We start from the raw sequence: 23961 nt of genomic DNA, 5'->3' as shown, positions 1-23961 counted from the left end.
GGTCAAATTCAGACTAACTCTTTTTCAAAAAAAATTTCAAATGCCACTTGTAAATTCTTTATACAAATTTAAAACAAACATACTTAAATCATATTTTTCTAACTATAATGCTGCTTTCCCTCAATTGCATGCAACAATTTCACAAGTTTTAAAAACTAAAAATTACAACAGGAACTGTATTCTGCAACATTTTATCCAAATGCCATAGATCCTGCTTAACTTACCTTGTATTTGTCACCTTCATTTTTAGACTGTAAGAAGTGCTTGCTCATTTCTTGCGTTAAAACAGACACAGGATTATCCACCTATAACAGCAAATAATTTATAAACAAAATAAGTATTTTAAACTCAGTTAATATTAATGAAAGCACATCAACAGAAAAGGGAAATGAAGTCTCTATTTTTCCTAGATTCCTTTGATAAATGCATTAGGTCATGATCTAGATGAGCCACATCAAAGGAGAAAAAGGAGTTCAGTCTTCTTGGTCATTAAATCATTAATTAATAGCGCAGTCTTCTAAAGGCAGCACACACTAAGGTAAAAGAGTAGTACCACTGTGGCAAGAAGGGTTTAAGACATGAACACTGGGTTACTAAGAAATGAAATGAAGGTAAAAATGTACGTGTGAAGAGGTGGTGTTAGATATATGGTTTGGTATAATTAAATAGACTATACTAAACAGCTATGGAGTGTCATGATTTATCCAGAATTCTATATGAGAGAAGTAGAGATAAGACTACACTTTCAGGTCCATGACTCATACAACACATCCCCAAAATTATTCTTGGCATGGAAATTCCAATAAAATCAGTACAAAATTTATTATGTTAAGTTTAAGGCTGCTAATTAACTGCAGTTAATGCATGCAATTAATTCAAATTAATTGTGATTTAAAAATTAATTACAATTAATCACAGTTTTAATTGTACTGTTAAACAGGATACCAAATTAAATTTATGAAATATTTTTGGGTGTTTTTCTACATTTTCCAGTATATTGATTTCAGTTACAATAAAGAATGTAAAGTGTATGGTGCTCACTTTATTATTTTTATAACAAATATCTGCACTGTAAAACAAAATAAACCGTATTTTTCAGTTTGCCTTTTACAAGTACCATGATGCAATCACTTTATCATGAAAGCGAAACTTACACATGTAGAATTTTTGTTACATAACTGTACTCAAAAACAAAACAATGCAAAACTTTAGAAACCACAAGTCCTCTGAGTCCTACTTCCTATTCAGCCAATCATTAAGACAAACAAGTTTGTTATATTTACAAGAGATAATGCTTCCAGAATCTTATTTACAATGCCACCTGAAGGCGAGAACAGCGGTTTGCATGGCACGTTCATAGCCACCATTGCAAGGTATTTTTGTTCTAATACATTAAACGTTCAGATACAGAGGTAGTAGTGCTGAGGTGCAGGCGGGAGCAGGTACATGCAGGGAGTCAGCTTAAAAGCCAGAACTCCCCGCGCATCAGCTCCTACATAGCTGCCCCCATGTGTAAATGTGTGACTACTGAAAATTTCAGCAGTTACAGGTTTACCCGCATTTCAACATCCTTAGTGCACAGTAATACATATAATTCTTTCCTGAATCACTTAGAGCAGGGTTTCCCAACCTATGGGTCAGGATCCAAATATGGGTCACCATTATATTTCAAAAGGGTCGCCAGGTGTCTCCCCAGGTGGCTCCACCTTCCCTCCTCCCCATTTTTGAATTGCCTTGGGTCACCAAATCTTCCTGAATTGTCAAAATGGGTCCCCATCTGGAAAAGTTTGGGAACCGCTGACTTAGAGGATGAAAATTAAACAAAAAGGTCTCTACTAGAACAGAATGATATTCAGACCCTAAATAAACAAAATATTATAATGAAACTAAACAAAATATTATAATGAAATCTAATTACATTAGAACCTCAGAATTACTAACACCTTGGGAATGGAGGTTGTTTGTGACTTTGAAATGTCTGTACCTCTGAACAAAACAATATGGTATTTTTTTCAAAAGTTTACAACTGAACATTAACTTAACACAGCTTTGATACTTTATTATCCAGAAGAAAAATGCTATTTTCCTTTTATTTTCTTTAGTAGTTTACGTTTAACATAGTACTGTACATCTTTTTGATTACTTGTTTCTGCTGGTGCCTGATTGCATAGTTATGTGTCTAAATGAGGTGTGTGGTTGACTGACCAGTTCATAACTCTAGTGTTCATAATTCAGAGGTTCTACAGTCTGGATGAAATAACAGAAATCAACATGTTAGCTGGGAATTCCCGTAACTGCATGCCTGAATCCTAAACATCGGGTCACATGTGGCTTGCTTATTTTGCTTATCCAAAATCCATGACAAATTTGTATTCTGAGAAGAAGGAGTTACTCACTACGTGCAGCAATGGTAGTTCTTCGAGATGTGTGTCCCTGTAGACGCTCCACTCTGGGTTCTGGTGCGTCCTCACACTGGCAACCGGAGACTTTTCTAGCAGTTTCCACCGCGCCGCGCACGTGCTGTGGCACCCCCCTGTGTTGTTGGTGTCCGTTAGACACGCGCGCAGTGCGGTCCCTCTGTTCCTTCTCTACTCATGCTGTTAGAGCATGGGGCTCCAAAGCAGGGGAAAGAGGGAGGGTAGTGGAGCACCCACAAGGACACACATCTCAAAGAATTACCGTTACTGCACAAGGTGAGTAACTCCTTCTCCTTCGAGTGGTGTCCCCCCCCGGGTGCTCCACTCTGGGTGACTACACAGCAGTTGTTGGCCCGTGGAGGTGGGTTTGGAGCCCTGCGTTGGTTACTGAGGATAGTACTACATGTCCTGCTGCCATAGATGATGCAATGGAAGAGGAGAGAGTGTAATGCTGTGCAAATCTATGGTCTAATGACCACATGGTGGCGTTACAGAGGTCCTGAGGGGGAACATTGCTGAGGAAAGTCATAGTGGAAGACACTGCCCTGGTGGAATAAGCTTTGATGACTCCGTGTAGGTACTTATTATGGAGGGTATAGCATGTGTGGATACATAAGGAAATCCACTTACAGATTCTCTGTGAAGAGACTGCTTGTTCCTGGGATCGTTCTGCATAAGACAGGAAGAGCCTAGGGGATGTTTGCCAGGCTTTTGTCCGGTAGATGTAGAATGCAAGTGCTCTGCGGACATCGAGGGTGTGCCAGGCAACGTCCATGGGATCAGCATGCATCTTGGGAAAAAAAGGCAGGTAAGTATATGGGTTCGTTGATGTGGAAGGGGGAAGAACTTTGGAGAGGAACTTAGGGTGGGGTCAGAGTGTAACTCTGTCCTTGGTGAATACTGTGTACAGCGTATCTGCCATCAGGACGGTGAGCTCGCTCACTCTCATGCTAGAGGTTATTGCGACCAGAAAGGAGACGGTCATCGATAGGTATGACCAGGAGCAAGTCGCTAGCGGCTCAAAGGATGGTTTTGTCAAGCTCTTAAGTACGTGAGTCAGGTCCCAGATAGGAACTGGTCGACGAACGGGTGGAAAAGAATTTTGTAGACCTTTAAGGAATCTCCTGGTGATCAGATTGGCGAGGAAAGAAGCACCTTCTTCGGTGCGATGGAAAGCTGCTATGGAAGCTGCATGTACTCGGATAGTATTACGAGTGAGGCCCGATTGCTTAAGGTGTAAAAAAGGTCTAGTAGGAGGGGGAGAGGGACAGTCTCTGGGGATGTAGTGTGAGATCGTTTGAGCCAGTGGGAGAATCTCTTCCATTTGTAAAGGTACATTTTCCTGGTGGATTGTCTCCTACTGTTGATCAGTATTTCCTTCACTCTTTCTGAACAGGTGTTTTTGGCATTTTGGAACCATGAAGGAGCCAGGCGTGGAGGTGAAGTTTGTGGGGTTCTGGATGGAGATTCTTCCCATGATTCTGGGAGAGGAGGTTGCGCTGAGGCAGGAAGGCACATGGATCTGCGATTGTCATTCTGTGGAGATAAGGATTCCATGTTTGCCTGGAACACTCTGGTGAAATAAGTATCACTCGAGCTTGGTCTCTTCTGATCTTGCTGATGACCTTGTGGAGATTGGAAAGGGTGGGAATGCATAGAGGAGGTGTGCATCCCACCTGATGGAGAAAGCTGCTCTGGAACAATAAAGGTGACACTTCCGGATGTTTCTGGTGGCAAAGAGGTCTATGTCTGGCTGACCCCATTGGCGAAATACGTGATTAAGTGCATGCTTGTCTAACTCCCATTCGTGCTGGTTGTAAAACCTGTGACTTAGGGCATCTACCACAACCCTGAGTACCCCAGTACACCTGGAAGGTAAGACGCAATCGGGGTAACCTGGTGAGTCAGGCACCAATTCCATAAGTTGAGGGCCTCCACACATAGGGACAGGGATCGTGCACCTCCCTGCCGATTGATGCAATACATGCACGTGGTTTTGTCTGTCATTACGGTGATGAACTTGCGGACTATATGGGGTAGGAAGTGTTGGCATGCATAACTGTACCACTCGTAGTTCTAGAAGGTTGACATGAAACATTTGCTCTGTACAGGACCATTTGCCTTGGGCTGTGATGGTTCCCAAATGGGCTCCCCAACCAAGGACTGATGCATCGGTCTTCAAAGTAAGTGTGGGGGTAGGTTGTTGGAATGGCACTCCAGCTAGCACATTGTGTGGATTCATCCACCACTGAAGGGAGTTGAGGACCCATGGTGGAATGGTAACTAGCTTAGAGAGAGTGTCTCTGGATGGCATGTAGGTTGTGGCTAGCCAAGACTGTAGGCATCTCATGTGGAGCCTTTCTAGCCTGACAACGAACACTATGGATGCCATGTGTCTGAGAAATTTCAGCCATTTGCGAACTGTAATGGCCGGGGTCACCTGTGCCACTGCGATGAGGTTGCACAGGGAATCAAACCTTTGTGCGGGTAGCGTAGCCTTTGCCACCACAGTGTTGATGAGAGCTCCTATAAACTCCAACCTCTGCATTGAGTGGAGCGTGGACTTAACATAGTTCATGTGAAACCCAAGATTGAGCAGGAAGTTCGTAGCAGTACTGATCCTGCTCTTCGTTTCTTGGAAAGACACACCCTTTATCAGGCAATCATCTAAGTATGGAAATATCATGATCCTGTGACACCATAGTGAGGCCATTACAACTGACAGAGTTTTGGAGAACACTCTGAGGGCCGTTGAAAGGCCAAAGGGGAGCACTCTATATTGGTAATATTGGTGGCACACTATGAATCGTAAAAAGCGTCTGTGTGCGGGATGAATTGTAATGTGGAAGTACACATCCTGGAGGCTGAGAGCTGAAAGCCAGTCTCCTTGATCTAATGAAGGGATTATTGTTGCCACGGTCACCATCTTGAATCAGTGGTAAGCGATGTATTTGTTGAGTTTTCTTAAATCCAGTATAGGCCTCCATCCTCCACTCCTTTTCTGCATTAGGAAATAGGTTGAGTAAAGCCCTCGACCCTGAAACTCTGTTGGTTCCTGTTCTATGGCACCCAATCGTAGGAGATGAAGCACCTCTTGCTCGAAGAGGGTCTCGTGAGAGGGGTCCCTGAAAAGGGACGGAGTGGAAGGGTGGGTGGGAGGCAGAAAGGTAAAGGGGATGGCACAGCCATGTTGAATGAGTTCTAAGACCCATTTGTCCGATGTTATTTGAGCCCACTGCTGAAAAAAGGGCGGAGACGGTGGTTGAATTGTGGGTAGTTTGTTGGTAATGTGATTGTAAGTGAGGTGGCTTTGGCTTTTTGGCTCTAGACCAAATCTTCAAATCTGTTGTTTGGATGTCAGTGGTTGGGTAGATGCCAAGTGTAGTTGCTGCTGGCACTGTGGTCTGCGATGTGGTCTTTGTTTTTGGTGGAAGTCATACCTGGGTTGTTGTCTGTATGGCTCTCTTGGTCTTTGGTAGTTGTTATACCTGGTTCTTTTAAATGGGGGAGTATATTCTCAGGATGCGGGAGTCCTTCTTGGAATGCAGTACTTCATCCATTTTTGCAGCGAATAGATTAGTTTTATCAAAGGGTAAATCCTCGACTTTCTGCTGTAGTTCTCTCGGGACCCCAGATGCCAGGAGCCATGATATTCTACACATCACAACAGTTGATGTTGTGATCCATGCCACCTTATCCACTACATCCATTGCGGACTGAAGGGTGGTACGAGAAACTGTATGGTCCTCTTGCATGATGCTGAGAAGTACCGGTCTTTTGTGCTCTGGTAGGTGCTGCGTAAGCTCTTGCAGTTTTGAGTAGCTGGAATGGTCACAGTCTGTGACAGCGGTGTAATTTGCTGCTCTGAGGAGCAAGGTAGCAGAGGAGTATACTTTATGATACATAATGTCAATTTTCTTATTATCCTTGTCGTATGCTGTCGACCTGATGTTAGGCTGTCTGGGTTTGTGTCTGACCGAATCAACTACCAGTGAATTTGGTGGGGGATAAGTAAAAAGGAAGTCCATTCTTTTTGGTGGAATAAAATATTTGTGGTCAGCTCTTTTGTTGGTAGGAGTAATGGAAGTGGGGGTCTGCCAAATGGTATCTGCTGGGTCCATAATAGCTTCGTCCAGAGGGAGTAGTATTCTGAAAGTGTTAGGAAGCTGTAGTGTTCACAGAAGGCGGTACTGTTTTTCCTGTACCTCTTGTAGGTCACGCTCTTATGCCAGAGCTACTCTTTTAAAAAGATCTTGGAACTTTTTAGAGTCATTCCCTGATGGTGGGGTATTGGTGGGGACCTGTCCTCGCCTTCTGACAGAGAGTCCTCTACGTCAGAATGAGCAGGGGAATTAGGTTCTGTAGCTGAAGTCATAAGTTGAAGGGAAGCAAGTGGTGGTCTGGATGGTGTGGAAGGAGCAGCGTGGTGCCTCTCCTTAGGGGGATGTGAGCCCCATCCTGGTTGCCACTGTCCAGCGTATGGCAGTGGCGGGTAGTTGTAATGTTGCACATACCATGGTAGGAGTGGTGGCGGTGGCACGTACAAAAATCTTGCCCAGGCTGCCAAGAAGGAGGTCTGTGGGCAAGGCTGGAATGTTGGGAGGAGAATCTACTCCGAGAGTCGGTGCCCACTTCGCATGGGGAACGTGAGTGGTTATATGATCTACGTGAGCGCACCTACTATATGGAGGATCCTGGTGATATCGGTGCCATTGGCGTGTGACTCCTGGCTGGAGATTCAGGTTGTGAGTGCTCTTGAGACGGTGCCAAGGTCTGAGGTTTGCTCGGTGCCAATGGTGTTGGCGGCGCTGTCTGACCTGGAGATGGCATCTCGGCATGGGGCCTCTTAGGCAACAATGCAGATGCCAACTGAAGATATCTCAGTGCCGAGCGGTCCCTATGGTCCCCTTGTTGAGTGGTTGGTACCCACAGTGCCACTTGCCTTTGCTTGGGCTCTGAGTGTGCTCTTTTATGCAGTACCGACATCTTGGACTGTGCTGTGCCCCATGTGCCAGGCCTATCCACATTGCTGACCCTTGCGGCTGTCAGTGCCAAGGGTAAAGATCGGGCTGGAGACAGGTCTGTTTTTGAGAGCACGCGCCAGAAGTAGAGGGATGAATTATGTCCATACCTTTCGGCTGGGAAACAGATTTTGGGCCTGCTGGGGTGTCCTCTGAAGACGGTTGGAGAGACTTCTCATACAATAAGGTCTTCAGCCTATTGGCTCAGTCACGGCATGCTTTGGCAGTCAATTTTGAGCAGTGGGGGCATTTTTGTGTCTGGCGTGACTCCCCAAGGCACTTTACATACTTTGAGTGCCTGTCAGAAGCAGGCATAGCATCCCAGCACGACTTACAGCTTTTGAAGCTGGGGTATCCCAGCAAGAGGCACGGTGAAAAGCGGCAGGCCGCGAAGAAAAAAAATTGGGGGGAAGGGATACTGGAGCAGAGTAGGGGCCTAAAACTTGGAAAAGTGAGGTAACTGAGGGCAATAACAGGTTTTTCTGCTGGTTGGGTTTTTTTGGGGGGGGCGGGGGGATAGGAAGGTGGAGAGAGATAGGCTCTATCTGCTGCCGAGGACAGCAGAGAAGGAATTGAGGGACCGCACCCCATGCGCGCACCTAACAAACACCAATGACACAAGGGGGCGCCATGGCACGTGCGCGGCAGAAACTGCTACAAAAGTCTCCAGTCACCGGCATGAAGACGCACCAGCACCCAGAGCGGAGTATCCACGGAAACACCACTCAAAGGAGAATTAAAGTTTTCTGTTTTTCCTTTACAAACCTGAGTTTCTAGCCACTACTATTAAGATATTGAATGTCAACTGATGCAGCACTGTATTAGTATAAAAGTACTAATACCCTCAGTCATGCTTTTTTATAAAAAAATGTTCAGTTTGCCTTACAAGCAAAAGTATTAAATTATGATGAACTCTAACAAATATTTCAGCAATTACCTGTATATTAAAGTGATCAAGTATTGCAGTGAGTTCTTCTTTCTTAGAAGAAATTAATGTCCCTAAAGGCATAAAATGAAATAAAAAGCTCACATCAGTTTATATTCAAAATTATAGGTAATTACAAAAAATATCCTGCTATACTAAACGAACCACTGTATTCAGAATCTTCGTACAAAATATGCCTTGTGAGACAGCACCTGAAAACTAATAGCTCACTAGTCAAAAATAAGACACTGAAACATATATGGCAACATTGTATATTTGAACTGAAAATATGACTGAAATGTGCAACCAGACAGGTCAGGCGAGTGGCAATCAGTTTCTCAAAACAAAAGACAACCTGCCATCTCTGGTCAGGTGTCAAATTTGATTAGCAATAACCTGTCAAGTAGCCATTTTTTGGTAATGCAGCGGAGCAGGAAGAGAACAATATACATTTCAACAAACAATACGGATGCTCTTTCACTAAGAGCAGGAGTGGGGAACCTCAGGCCTGGGGGCCAGATTCAGCCTGGAGGCTCAGGGCTCCCCCCAACACTGGGGAGCCCGTGCTGATTTTCCAGCCCCACAGCTGCCTCCCTATGGGTCTGGAGCACACAAAATCTACTAGCCTGGGCCCCCTAGTCTCATTGTGAGGCGAATGTCTTTCTCCTTCTCACTCAGGGGCCATGTCAGTGAGGGTGGGTTTGTTTGGTTTTTTGCTTCTCACTTGTGTGTGGCCCTTGACTGATTTTTCTGTGGGTCAGTGGCCCCCAACCCAATAAAGGTTCCCCACCCCGATCAAGACTTCTATGTCTCTGTCCTCAGAGTGGAAAGGAACTTTATCTAGGGGTAATGCTCAATAAATGCATTTCATAGAGTGACCAGATTACAAAAATGAGGAGTATACCCCTTCCTCTGCTTCCCTCAGGACCCCCCCCCCCCCCCCATCTATCTTTCTCACTCTTTTATTTAAGTTGACAAAGGACCCAGCTTTTGGGAGGGGTTCAGACCCGAAATTTCGGTGGGCTATGTTGCTGAGAACCTGTGATAAGCATTAAGGATGTAAGAAGTTGGTTAAAAAGGTAACCACATAACTGCTAAAAATCTTAGGAGTTACATGCTCAGGCTCTGCAGCATAAAGCTTATTTAAGCTTTATGCTGCAGAGCCTGCAATGAAGCCTCCCTATGAGTAGAGATGCCAGCTTCTGCTGGCCCCACTCCCAAGGAGGTAGCTTCCCTGCTGCAGTGAAGCCACCTCCCCAGAAGCCAGGCTGGCAGGGGCTGCTGGCCCCGCTCCTGGGGAGGTTTCGCTGTGGGATCTGCAGCTGGGACAGAGCCTTCCAGCTTCTAAAACTGCAAAAGGGGGGTGATATGGGGGGAGGGAGGCTGGGGAGAGGGGTGTTTATGGAGCTGACTGCCCAAGTGGGCAGAATTTAACTGATAATATTAACCAATAAGCACCACCTTATCTCCTAGAGTTTAACCTTAGCTCCTAACAGGTTAAAACTCTAACAACCCTAGAAGGGTTGGAACAATGTTTAGTTTAAGTCTTAGTTACTACTAGTCCCTTGTTTTATCTGTGTTTCCTTTGTAATAATTTCTGACTAACATCTTATACTTGTACTGTCTTCAAACAACTTTTTGCAGTTAAAGTATAAAGCAAGTTTATTTAATCAAAACTGATCTACTGATTTGGTTCAAATGAATTGTTTGGGTAATTCCAGTTAAAAATCAAACTGCCCCTTACAAGAGCAACAAACCTCTGATATTTGAACCATCCAGGAGAGGACTACACAATGCAGAATAAATGTTTTTGTGAAAATTCATGACTGGGAATGTGTTGAGGTCTCCCTGCAAGCGGCAACCAAGGATGGAGTGCAGTGCGGCTAGCAAGCAACAGTTATACTGACACTCAGGATGTGACCCACACTGGTTGCTGGCCCCACATAAAGGGACTATAGAATAGTTGAGTAACCAATAAGAATTCATGAGGTTAATTAACTATTCAATTAACCAATATTTAACATCCCCAGTTCATTGCCTCATGGGAAGTACCCAATCCTTCACAAACAAATGAAAGACAGCATAGATATGAAAGTATTTTATAAAAATGAAAATATAGTATTGCCAAACCTGTTTTGCTTTTGAGTTTATAACTACGACTTCCATCCATGTTAATGTGTTGATTCACAGTAATAGAACTGCCATATACATCTGGTTTAAATGCATCTTTACCTCGGTTTCTTAATGTTATTGAAACATCTGCAGAACTAAAATAAATATTAACTTCAAAAGGAGTTTGAGGCATTCAAGATAAAGAAATATACCTTTCAACAATAGATTTTCAACTCCTGTTTAGGCCACAAGCAACAGACGTGGCAGGGGAAAAATTTCCCCGCTGGTCTTCCGTCCGAGAAAAAAAGAAAATACTGGACATTTTGCATGTCCAGTATCATCATCATCTTTTTTTTTTTTTTAAACTGGACAGAAGACACAATTACCGGACTGTCCCGGTAAAACCCAGACTCCTGGCAACCCTAGTACAGGATCATTATGGCTCCTACTACATTTAAAATGCAGAGCCACAGTGATCCAGAGCTGGCACAAGCCAGGACTGCTCAGTCCTGGCTCACGTCAGCTCCAGGAGCTACCCCCGCCACAAATCTGCAGAGCAGCCCTTATCAAATAATTGTGTAGTTGATACAAATTCTATCAACTACTTGATTAACCAAATAACCACTCTAACATCCTTATATCAGAGGCAGCAATGCGGGGGAAGGCAGCTCCGCGGAAGCTGGCATGTGCGGAGAGCCAACTCCTCACATGCACCAGCTCCCGCCTCCAACCTTGCTAACTTGCTACAGAGGTAGCAAAGGGAGAGGGTGCATGTAGTCATTAAGATTAACTGATAATACCAGGCTTATCAATTTATCATTCAAATGACTACATGCTAACATCCCTAGTATCATTGTAAAACATAACACATTACTTAAAGCCTTTTCAAATGTTAATAGAAAATCTAAATATATGTAAAAGCATAGGCTGCAGACTGGCAATGATGTAGGAATTGTAGTGATTACATTTCAAATTAATTTAAAAAACATAGTAATTTCAGATATCACGCTGAAGTCTAACCTGCTAATTTTTGTTATTTTAAAACCACATATTTCTATACTTTTAAAAATGTTTTTCATCCTGATGTTCTATAAAAGGCCAAATAAAGCAAAAAGGAAAACTAAGAACTTTAACTTAGTGGACCAAACTAACTTTAACATCAAACTAACTTCTGAAACTCATGTATACACAGTTTCACTTACGTCTGTCCATCTTTCACAAATACTTTCAAAGAAGATCCTCTGTTAGTTGTGGTAGCTTTTCCCCCCAGGCCAACAATAAGAGCAGTTAATACAGCACTCTTCCCACCTGAAAAAGCAAATAAACAGTTGTTATAAAACAGTTCTGTCTTCTATCTACACAGTTCAATTACAGAGTATATAATTTTAGCCAAACTTGCACATCTCAGTAAGACTAATAAAACTGAAAATAAACTTCAAGAATATTTATTGTAAAAGACATGATATGCATACACACCACTCATTCCAAGTGGGCAAAATATTGACTGCTTTTCCTGTTTTTATTCCATTAAAAGCTTTCAGAGCTCAGTATTGACAGATGGCAGAACAAGGAGCAATGGTCTCAAGTTACAGTGGGGGAGGTCTAGATTGGATATTAGGAAAAACTATTTCACTAGAAGGGTGGTGAAGCACTGGAATGGGTTACCTAGGGAGGTGATGGAATCTCCGTCCGTAGGTTTTTAAGTCTCATCTTAACAAAACCCTGGCTCGGATGATTTAGTTGGGATTGGCCCTGCTTTGGGCTGGGGGCTGGACTCAATGACCTCATGACGTCTCTTCCAGCCCTATGATTCTATGAATTTATTCACATTGAGTTGAAAAGAATCTCTCTAATTTTGTCTCCCAACGTTAATAAGTAACGTAAAGTTCAAGTAGTCAATCTCCAGAATTGGGAAAGTACTGGAGGTGTTCCTGTATTTTTTTTCCAAAATCATAGTAAAAGATTTTACAGAACAACAACAAATTTTCAAAGATCATCATTTTAAGTACACGACACCCTCCGTACTCTGGGAATGGCAGCAGAATGACATGCTCTGCCCAGGATTTCCCCCTGCTATTCCCATAGCGGCAAGGGGCAGTGCCTGGGAGCAGCAGGGAATGTAGTGTACCAGGTAAGTGCCGTACCAGCATTCCCCCTCACTCTCCTGCTGGCCCAGCAAAATCTTTAATCTGGCAAAACCTGTTTACCAGCATTGCTGGATTGAAGAGGTTCAAGTTATATGAGATTTTTCTGCAATCCAAACATTGCAGTGCTACTCTAGTACAGCGCACACAGAGAGCAAAAGTGATTTGAAATGCGTGCAGAGGTGAATAGTTTTTATGTTTGTCCAAGTGAAATGCACAAGACAATTTTAAATGTTTAATTTAACACCAGTCATTTAAATTATACCTTACTCAAGAACTGATTAGAAAAAAATAATGAATTTTAACCCAATGAAGATAAAAAATATGCTTAAGAATTATTTTCTTAATATTTAAGAGTTTAGTTCATACTTTTTACTTCTAACCACAATGCAATTTTTAGAGAACAATAATTAAGACAATGCACGCACCAGATAAAGTTCTCAGTTTTTGTAAATTTCAGATTTATTCTGAAAATAGTGAGCTGACCAATTGTGTACCATTTTTTGTATTATAACAATTCTTTTGTCCACTTGAAGAAGGTAAACATAAAATATGTCGTGTTCTATACATGTAAGAACACTTATTTTAGGGCATACTTGACATACTTTTGAAATGAGTTCCATAGACTCAAAGAACAGTAGGACTGGAAAGAAAGGTCCTTGAGAGGTCATCTAACTCAGTCCCCTGCACTCATAGTAGTACTAAGGATTATCTCTAGAACAGCGATGGGCAACATGTGGTTCATTAGGGTAGTGCTCTGGCGGGCTGCAAGACATTTTATTTAGCAGGCTGTCTTCACTGCAAGTCCAAGATACATTCCAAAAATCTTGGACTTCTAGCAAAACAACTTAAAGCAGGTAATTTTTTCCCCATCGCTGACTTCTATTTGTGCAAATCGTGACTTAAGAGTGGCGAATTGGAGGACTTATAACATCAGTTCCTACAAGAGTCAATGTCTTTAGTGCGGAATGGATGTATACTAGGGTTACTTATAGCAGGGACACCCTGTACATTGATAGTTCACAGGCACTCCCCCACTAGCTGAGAGTTGCCATTCCTGGCCAATGAGAGATGCAGGAAGCAGCATGGGTATGGGCACTCAGCTTGGTCAACCAATCAAAGAAGGCCAGAATCTGTATATAATGCCAGCTGAGACAAACTTGGTGTGGTGTGGGAGACAAAGTGACGAGAGAACTAGAAGATAGGAGAAGACAACAAGCAGCCAAGTAGAAGATCAAGGAGAGCAGAAGATTGGAAAGCAAAGTAGAAAAAAAGAAGAAAAAGCAAGACGTAGCAGCAGTATACACGGGATCTAGTAGACAGATCAGACGGACTTAGATAAGTCACAGGGAACTGAAAGATCAAATGTTAAGACGGTCTTTCCTGTTTTATTTAAAGTATGCTTGGGTATGCTTCTAAATAAGGTTAGATACCTACAGCTCTGAGTGATTGATCTTCCATTCTGTGATTATCTGGCCAGCAACTCACAGAAAGTTAGTGTGATGAGGTAAATGCTTTTTCAATATGTAATACAGGCAGTCCCCGGGTTACATGGATCCAACTTACATCGGATCCCTACTTACAAACGGGGTGAGGTAACCCCGCACTAGCTGCTTCCCCCCAGCAGACCAGGGAGATGCAAGCTAGCGCCCCCCCCCCCACCCAGCCCCCGCCCAGCAGACCAAGGAGAGACAGAGCGGCTTCTCTCAGCAGACACCTCAGCTTGAGAATAAAGGACTGAGGGAAGTGAGGTGTGGGAGAATAAAACTGAGCTCTGGAGAAATGTTTGGCTAGAGTTTCCCCTACAATATGTACCAGTTCTGACTTACATACAAATTCAACTTAAGAACAAACTTACAGCCCCTATCTTGTACGTAACCCGGGGACTGCCTGTATTGTAACATTCTTCCATAACTATATGAGTTCTGAAGGTCACATAATTACAAAATCAGTGTTATACTGGAACAGTGAGCTAAAGCTCTATATGTATATGAAAGCTCTCTACTTATCATGTATTGTAACTGCATTAGCCTGTGTCCCTCAATTTATTCTACGGTATAATGCCACTTATGCACTTTTGTATTATGCTGACATACATGCGGTAATTTGTATGGTCTTATGCACATGTATCAAAGGGTCAGTGGGTATCAATATTGCAATATTGTAACAAAACATATAACCAGTATTTACTCTAATGAGCTGCTTTAACCATCTGACCTATACATATAATACTAAAAGATTTACCTAGTGTTGCGCGTGTCCTTAACTCAAATAAATTTTGTTTTACCTTCATGTAAATTATTGTTCTGCAGTGGGGTTGAGGATGGAGGGTACAATATGAAGGTTGTTCTGCGGAAGAGAGGACTACCCAAACTCTCTCTCACCACAACAGCTTAGGGCTAGGCGAGAAGTGCCTGTCCAGAGCCACTGAAACTACAATGGGCACAACTTGGGGAAGGGTGCACATACCCTGGTTGGGGGACAGACACAGACACCTAAACAAACTCTCTGAAATATATTAGATAGCTGTCCCTATCTCCACCCCTAGCCTGATCCCCCTCAAAATTTAGAAGGAACTTCAGATTCTTAAACCTTGAGTCAAGAGCCTTAGAAATCTCACATTGTTATCTTCTCTGCATCTTGTCAAATGTGCAGTGAAAATGTTCTTAAAATGAATAATATGTGCTGAGTGATCATTGAGATTACTGTACCATGAATCATACGGCAGAATGTGAGTAAATCAGAGTCTGAGACAAACACAATTCTCTCTCAAGGAGTTCATGCACAAAATTTAGTTAACACATTTTTAGTGAACTTCATCAGCATGGAAGCCTGTCCCCTGGAATGGGGGCCAAAGCATGAAGCTGCATATGAATGTTTAGCACATCTGGCACAAATATCTTAAAATGCCAGCTACAAAGGTCCCACGTGAACGCCTGTTCTCACTTTCTGGTGGTACTGTAAATAAGAAGTGGGAAGCATTATCTCCCAGAAATGTAAACAAACTTGTCTGTCGTTGTGATTGGCTGAACAAGAAGTGGGACTGAGTGGGACTTGTAGGCTCTAAACTCTTGCACTGTTCTGTTTTTACATCCAGTTATATTTAAAAAAAAATCTACATTTGTAAGCTGCACTTTCACTATAAAGAAACTGATATTTTATTAGCAGTGCAATAAAACCTGCAATTAATCCTTAATATCTTATCATAATTACAGTTAACAGCCCTATTATTGTACTAAGTTGTACACAAATAGAAGACAAATACCAGTAATAATACCAAGAGGGTGGAGCTCAGTCTCATCCCTACATCTAATAAAACTACAAAAGCCCTGCACTTTAGGTACTGCCTGAAAGCAGCAAACAATGCAATTCACATATGATGATGAAAAACTAAATCAAAAGGAATCAATATTACTCACACCTGTATATTGCTCCCACACATCACCACTAATCTCAAAACCTATAAAACAAACAACCCCATGAATCCTCGAGACCAGGTCTACTCAACTTTGGAAGCCCAGGGAGGCACAATGATATTCCCAGAACATCCTGAGGGCCACAACTTAAGTGTGGTTGCATATACATTCAAGTATACATGCAAATAGTTTTTTTCACACTCACAGGCATAAATACAAAGATTAAGGGCAAGGTAACAAAACATGCAAGACCCATTTAAGACAGTTCTGCTGATATTAATAAAATGCAATATTTACCCGATTTCCACCCATATGACAGCACTTTTAATGAGCAATGACAGTCTCAGAATTTTACTACTAAAATGTATATCAACAGAAGACCATTATATTGACTCGCCATTGTGGAGCATGTTCCCAGTAGAAGCCATGTTCAAAAGATCCCACCTGTGAGCCGCATGTTGAGCCCCACGTAAACCCAAACCGCACCACGAGCCGCAAACAAACGGGCCGTGTGTTGAGTAGCCCTGCTCTAAACACTAGATCAACACCTAAACTCACATAATCACCCTTTATTTTAAAAATAAAGTCCTCCTGATACACAATTATTATGCTAACAGACCATCTCACCATGGTACAGAGTGCAAAGTTAGGACAGACATTTAACCAATGTAGAAGATTTTTCTTAGATAGAATTGGATAACTGAGAGACAAATGACAGTTTAAACCCAGAGGGCAGAGACACTGATATGTTAACGCTACAACAGAAGATAAGACATTTCCACAAATTATCAAATAAGAGAAGGCTTTCTATGAAAATGTGGTGAAGAAAATTAGCAACAGCCTAACTCTGGGTGAAAGTAGAACAATCAAAGAGATAATCACACTATATAAAATACATTAGAAGCAAGAGGAAGACCAAGGACAGGGCAGGCCCACTGTTCAGTGAGGAGGGAGAAGCAGTAACAGGAAACTTGGAAATGGCAGAGATGCTCAATGACTTCGTTTCGGTCTTCACCGAGAAGTCTGGAGGTGTGCCTAACGTAGTGAATACAAGCAGAGAGAGGGTAAGTTTAGAAGATAGGATACACAAAGAACAAGTTAAAAATCACTTAGGAAAGTTAGATGTCAGCAAGTCACCAGGTCCTGATGAAATGCATCCCAGGATACTCAAGGAGCTGATAGAGGAGGTATCTGAGCCTTTAGCTATGATTTTTGAAAAATCATGGCAGACAGGGGAGATTCCAGAAGACTGGAAAAGGGCAAATATTGTGCCCATCTATAAAAAGGGGAATAAGAACAACCCAGGAAACTACAGACCAGTCAGTTTAACGTCTGTCCCAGGGAAGATAATGGAGCAGGTAATTAAGGAAATCATATGCAAACACTTGGAAGGTAATACAGTGATAGGGAATAGCCAGCATGGGTTTGTGAAGAACAAGTCATGCCAAACTAATCTGATAACTTTCTTTGATAGGATAACAAGCCTTGTGGATAAGGGAGAAGTGATGGATGTCATATACCTAGACTTTAGTAAGGCATTTGATACGGTCTCGCATGATATTCTTATTGATAAACTAGGCAAATATAACTTAGATAGGGCCATGATAAGGTGGGTGCATAATTGGCTGGATAACCATAGTCAGAGAGTTGTTGTTAACGGTGCTAAATCCTGCTGGAAAGGGATAACAAGTGGAGTTCCGCAAGGGTCTGTTCTGGGACCCGTACTGTTCAATATCTTCATCAATGATGTAGATATTGGGATAGAGAGTACGCTTATTAAGTTTGCAGATGATACCAAACTGGGTGGGGTTGCAACTTCTTTGGACGATAGGGACATAATTCAAAATGACCGTAGCAAGTTAGAGAAATGGTCAGAGGTAAACAGGATGAGGTTTAATAAAGAGAAATGCAAAGTGCTCCACTTAGGAAGGAACAATCAGTTCCATACATACAAAATGGGAAGCGACTGTCTAGGAAGGAGCATGGCGGAAAGGGATCTAGGGGTCATAGTGGACCACAAGTTGAATATGAGTCAACAGTGTGATGCTGTTGCAAAAACAGCAAATATGATTCTAGGTTGTATCAACAGGTGTGTTGTAAGCAAAACTCGTGAAGTCATTCTGCCGCTCTACTCTGCACTAGTTAGGCCTCAGCTGGAGTACTGTGTCCAGTTCTGGGCGCCACATTTCAAGAAAGAAGTGGAGAAATTGGAAAGGGTACAGAGAAGAGCGACAAGAATGATTAAAGGTCTAGAGAACATGACCTATGAAGCCAGGCTTCATGAACTGGGCTTGTTTAGTTTGGAAAAAAGAAGAGTAAGGGGCGACATGATAGCGGTTTCCAAATATCTAAAAGGGTGTCACGAGGAGAAAGGAGAAAATTTTGTTCCTCTTGGTTTCTGAGGACAGGACAAGGAGTAATGGGCTTAAAGTGCAGCAAGGGAGGTTTAGATTGGACATTAGGAAAAAATTCCTAACTGTCAGGGTGGTCAAATATTGGAATAAATTGCCAAGGGAGGTGGTGGAATCTCCCTCTCTGGAGATATTTAAGAACAGGTTAGATAGACATTTGTCAGGGATGGTGTAGACGGAGCTTGGTCCTGCCTTGAGGGCGGGGGGCTGGACTCGATGACCTCTCGAGGTCCCTTCCAGTCCTATGATTCTATAAAAACTTACAGCAGATCCAGAATGGATAACAAAACTCCAAACAGGCTATGAAGCCAGATCCACGGCAGAATGCACAAGTATCTGACAGATTCAGAAAGATTCTTTCTTGAGCTTTGATAACATTTATTGAGCTGGCAAATGATGCAAAGTAGGGATAGAAGCAAGTAGTTGACTACTCAACTAGCCAATAAGCATAAGCAACTACTCACTTCCCCTGTTTGAGAGGGAGCAAGCAGAGGGGAGGAACAGGCACTGGTGCTGGGGGGAACCAGCTTAAAATCCAGTTCCCCAAAGCACCGTCTCTGCAGTGCCACCTGCCGCCCCTCCTGCCCCTCCACCGGGATAGGGGAGGCTGCTCCAGAAGCAGCCCCTATCTGCCAGTGTCCCAGTGGGGAGCTGCCCCACTCCCTACCACGGACAGGGATTGCTGCAGCCAAGCAGCACCCATTCAAGGAAGCTTCTGAGCCAAACAGCTCCTGTTCGTGGCAGGCTGGGCTGGCCACGGGCAGAGGCTAGTCTAGCAGCGGTCCCTGTCCACATCCAGTCCAGGCCACAGCCAAAACACGTACGGGACTGCTTCGCCTCTGCATTTTAAATGTAGCAAGAGCCACCAGGCTCTTATTACATTTAAAATGTAGAACCACAGAAGTCCAAAGTCAGCGCAAGCCAGGACTGCTCAGTCCCAGCTCAAGCCAGCTCCTGGAGCTCATCCCCACTGCAGCAGCCCCCTTATTGACTCATCATGTAGTCAATACAAATTGTATCGACTACATAATTAGCCAAATAACCGCTCTTTAACATCCTTAATACGAAGTACTAATAAACAAACACGAACAGAAAGCTGCAAATACACTTTATTTACTGCACTTCACCCTGTAAAAATATCATGTTATTTCTTTAAAAACAATAGAAAGATACTATTACATATTAATTTAAAACATTACTATTATATGCTAGTAAAATTTGTCTGAAAGCTAAGAAACACATATACAAAAAAGAACGTTAATCAAAACTAATTTTGAGTTGTTTTGAAATCACCATATAACAAGTAACCATTAATCAATATTACACTGTATGACTAAATTAAAAACACAACATACAGTCACCTCTCTATTTGTCTTAGGGATAAACAGGATAATGAAAAAGCAGATGTATGTATAAATAATTGTTTAATTTTTCTGTAGTTAAAGAGACTTTTCAATTAACTTTGGCTCTAAATATTTAGAAAAATACAGTAAACTTCCGATAATCCGGCCCCATTAGGACCCAGGGCATGCTGGATTATCAAATATGCAGGACTATCGGAAGGGGGGGGGGCTATGAGGGGTCTGGGGTGGGGGGATGCCACCCCAAATCCCTCATGGCCCCCCTTCCAATAGTCCAGCTGTGCCCCAGGCATCCCTGATTCAGCCACTGCTGGTCAGTTTCAACAGTGGGTGAATCGGAGATGCCTGCGGCAGAACATCTGGGGTGCTGCCAGGCTGGTCCAGTAGCCCCGCCCCTCGGCACTGCGAAACCAACCTGGCAGCACCCCAGCTTCTTTTGGGGACGCCTGGGACAGAGCAGCTGGGGTACTGCTGGATTGGTCTCATAGCACTGCTCCTCGGCGCTGCAGGACCAACCCGGCAGCACCCCACCTGCTCTGCCCCAGGTATCCCCAAGTCAGCCGCTCCTGAAACTGATCAGCAGCTGACTCCAGGAAGCCCGGGGCAGAGCTGCTCTGCCCTGGACTTCCCGGAATCAGCCACTGGTCAGTTTCAGCAGTGGCTGAGTCAGGGAGGCCTGGGACAGAGCAGATGGGGTGCTGATGGGTTGGTCCCGTAGCACCGCTCCTTGGTGCTGTGGGACGAACCCAGTAGCACCCCAGCTGCTCTGTCCCAGGTGTCCCCAAGAGCAGCTGGGATGCTGCCGGGTTGATCCCGCAGCCCCGAGGGGCAGCACTACCACACTAACCCGGCAGCACCCTAGCTGCTCTGCCCCTGGCTTCCCCGATTAGCTGCTGGTCAGTTTCAACAGCGCCTGAATCGGGGAAGCCGGGCACAGAGCAGCTCCAATTGTCCGCCTGCCTGGAGCACTTCTGGGTTCCCGATGGTGCCAGACCATCAGGAATGCCAGAGCATTGGATGCTGGACCAAGAGAGTTTTACTGTATTTGTTTTAGTTTTTGAATAAGTCGCCAAAAATACTAATTAGAGAAAAGAGCAAATTAATACTTACTTCCATTGTTTCCAACCACAAAGTTTACATTGGATCCAAACCGAAAGGGCCCCAACATTGAATGGCACATAAAGTTCTTCAATTGGATGCTTTCAATTATCCCAACTTCCCCAGAAGTCTACAGAAATATCATAAAAATTACATAAACCATACACTCAAAATTAATGAAAAATATGAGAACCTGGTGATTAAATGACAACGGTAGCAAAAAGCACACATATTATTGCAGTCAAAACAGGAAAACAAACAGATAGAAGGTTGTAGTTGATGATGAATATACGCTACACAACAATACAGGCAGTCCCCGGGTTACGTACAAGATAGGGACTGTAGGTTTGTTCTTAAGTTGAATCTGTATGTAAGTCTGAACTGGCGTCAGCTGCTGCTGGAACTGATCAGTTTCAACCGCAGCTGAATCTGGATGCCAGTTCTGATTTACATACAGATTCAACTTAAGAAACCCAGGCGTCCCCAAGTCAGCTGCTGCTGAAACTGATCAGCGGCTGATTCCAGGAAGCCTGGGGCAGAGCAACTCTGCCTCGGGCTTCCTTTAGTCAGCCGCTGGTCAGTTTCAGCAGCGGCTGACTTGGGGACGCCTGGGGCAGAGCAGATGGGGTGCTGCTGGGTTGCTCCAGTAGCGCGGCTCCTCGGCGCTACTGGAGCAACCCAGCAGCACCGCCCCAGGCGACCTGATTCAGCCGCTGCTGAAACTGACCAGCAGCGGCTGAATCAGGACTCCTGGGGCAGAGCAGCTGTGGTGCTGCCGGGTTGGTCCGGAGCAGCGCTGCAGGACCAACTCGGCAGCCCCCAGCTGCTCTACCCCAGGGGTAGGCAAGAAAAGCCTGGTCTGCTGGGGGAGGAGAGTGCACTAACTGCACTCCCCCCCCTCCCAGGAGACCAGGGAGACGGGGGTGGGGACGCCCAAGTCCTCCACGGCTTTGCTCCGTCTCCCTGGTCTGCTGACCTGGGAGACACGGAGCAAAGCCGCAGAGCACGTGGGCAGCGGGAGAGTCCAGGCGCGTTGCACTGTCCCGCTGCTGGCGTGCTCCGAGGCTTAGCTCCCCATCTCCCTGGTCTGCTGGTCAGACCAGGGAGATGGGGAGCAAAGCCTTGGAGCACGCCCGCAGCGGGACAGCCCGGGCGTGCTTGAGCTGTCCCCCTGCGGGCGTGCTCCGCGGCTTTGCTCCCCGTCTCCCTGGTCTACAGCAAGACGGGGAGCAAAGCCTTGGAGCACGCCTGCAGCGGGACAGCCCAGGCGCGCCTGGGCTGCCCGAGCCCCTCCGCGTCTTTGCTCCGCGTCTTCCTGGTCTGCAGACCAGGGAGACGCGGAGCAGCTTTTATCGCCCCGGAGTACACGGGCGGCGGGACCACGAGGTCCCGCAGTCCGTGTCCTCCGGGGCGAGAAAAGCCTCGTTCGTAACTGCGGATCCAACATACGTCGGATCCGCGTAAGTCGGGGACTGCCTGTATGGAAATTTTAAATTTGGTTGCATAATACAGTCATAATGTAGTATTAAATGCAAATAATTATCCAAATGCATCATTTATCAAAGACAGTTTTAGAGTACATCTACACTGCACACTCCTTTCCATGGCAGGTAGAACATATACATCACAGAAATCCCTCTAGCACAGATATAAAAAGCAGTGTAGATGGTGAGTGACTTTGTAGGTCCTAATCCTCTGAATATGTACTCTACAGGGCTCTCTACTTGCCCAAGTAGTGCCTCCCCATGAATACTGCCATTTTTAACAGTGTAGTGTCCAGCGGTTGGGAGTCTTTCCCCATACCAGGGAAAGTCTCTGACAGCAGGGAGACAGTTGGCGAAAGGCTCTAGCACCTCCTCATTACTGGGGACATGCGTGGCCAAACACAGCAGAGCGAAGGCAGTCTGGTTTTCATTATGGCATGTAGGTACAAAAAGGAAGTGTGCAGTGTAGATATAGCCTTAGTTTTTCGCCTTTAAGTTATCCAGTCAAACATCTTACATGAGCATGCTTTGATTATTTAGGTTTTCATGTGGCAAAAATATTCTTCATATAATCTAAGGAATTTTTTTTTAGAATAATCTTTCCTCTTTTTCAATAACTTCTGATGTAAAGTTGGGAAGAAGGGGCTGAATTTAGACACAGAAGGGCTAATCCATTGGCAAAATGTTGATACATATTTTGTTTTAGAACTTATGTTCTTCCAACAGATAGCACTACATTTGAAGAGCATTTCTTCTGGTATTTTAAGAAAAAAATATTGATCTCATTAGGACTCAACTATTTAAAAGAGCAATAAGTATACCATTCCTCCTCCTCATTATATTTTAAATTACTACCTAAACAGAAAAACATATTTCTAAAGCAATTCTATTTTGACCGTTTCACAAATTATTTAGGATATATTTAACAAGCTACCGTGTTCCAACTGCTCCTTCCGAGACACCCATCTGTCTTTCAAATATTCCCCTCACCCCCCGCAACTTGTGCAATATAAAATCACAACTTGCACAACATATTTGGTTTAGGTTTTGGATAATTAACCAAACATTTTATTTCCTTTAACTGGTTACCTATATTTTTTGTTCTCAGTAGTCATTCCCTATAATGCAACTGATTGTGGCTGCCAGTACAACTTATGATTTTAATTTTAAACAATGTTTAGTTAGGATTAGTATGTGTTACACAAAATTATTAGTTGCATTTAAAAAAAATAAGCTTCAGCGGGTAGCCGAGTTAGTCTGTACAGGATAAACTTAAACAACAAATAGTCTGGTAGCACTTTAAAGACTAACAAAACACGTTGATGATATCATGAGCTTTTGTGGGCACAGCCCACTTCTTTATTTAAAAATAGCAATCTTTACTGTCTTTTCCAAAAGAGAAGTAGGGACTGCAACAGGCTGTGGAACTTATAAAAGGCTCAAAACTGAATGCTGGAAGCAACTGTCTAGCACGTGTGAATGAATACGAAGAACAGATCGTTATGGTGATAGCATCCTAAAAAAATTATTCCAGAAAACAGAATTTTGCTCAAATGTAGCAGAGGACAACAG

At 43.8% G+C, this 23961-nt stretch overlaps 1 protein-coding gene across 2 annotated transcripts in view; it reads right to left on the bottom strand.

The window, feature by feature from the left end:
• Positions 1 to 23961, bottom strand: part of SMC6 (structural maintenance of chromosomes 6) — a 118013-nt gene that overhangs the window by 91788 nt on the left and 2264 nt on the right. For both annotated transcript variants that reach the window (XM_075923451.2, XM_075923452.2), the window contains exons 3-7: positions 20918 to 21035; positions 11678 to 11783; positions 10494 to 10630; positions 8376 to 8437; positions 225 to 305 (exon numbers count right to left, since the gene is read on the bottom strand). In XM_075923451.2, the coding sequence (XP_075779566.1) occupies positions 225 to 305; positions 8376 to 8437; positions 10494 to 10630; positions 11678 to 11783; positions 20918 to 21035 (504 nt within the window). The remainder of the gene's footprint in view (positions 1 to 224; positions 306 to 8375; positions 8438 to 10493; positions 10631 to 11677; positions 11784 to 20917; positions 21036 to 23961) is intronic.

Source organism: Pelodiscus sinensis, chromosome 3 (assembly GCF_052426305.1).
Source record: "Pelodiscus sinensis isolate ZL-2025 chromosome 3, ASM5242630v1, whole genome shotgun sequence".
Classification (NCBI taxonomy): Eukaryota; Metazoa; Chordata; order Testudines; family Trionychidae; genus Pelodiscus; species Pelodiscus sinensis.
Note: the sequence above shows the minus strand (reverse complement) of the source record. Positions and strands in the feature narration are given on the sequence as shown.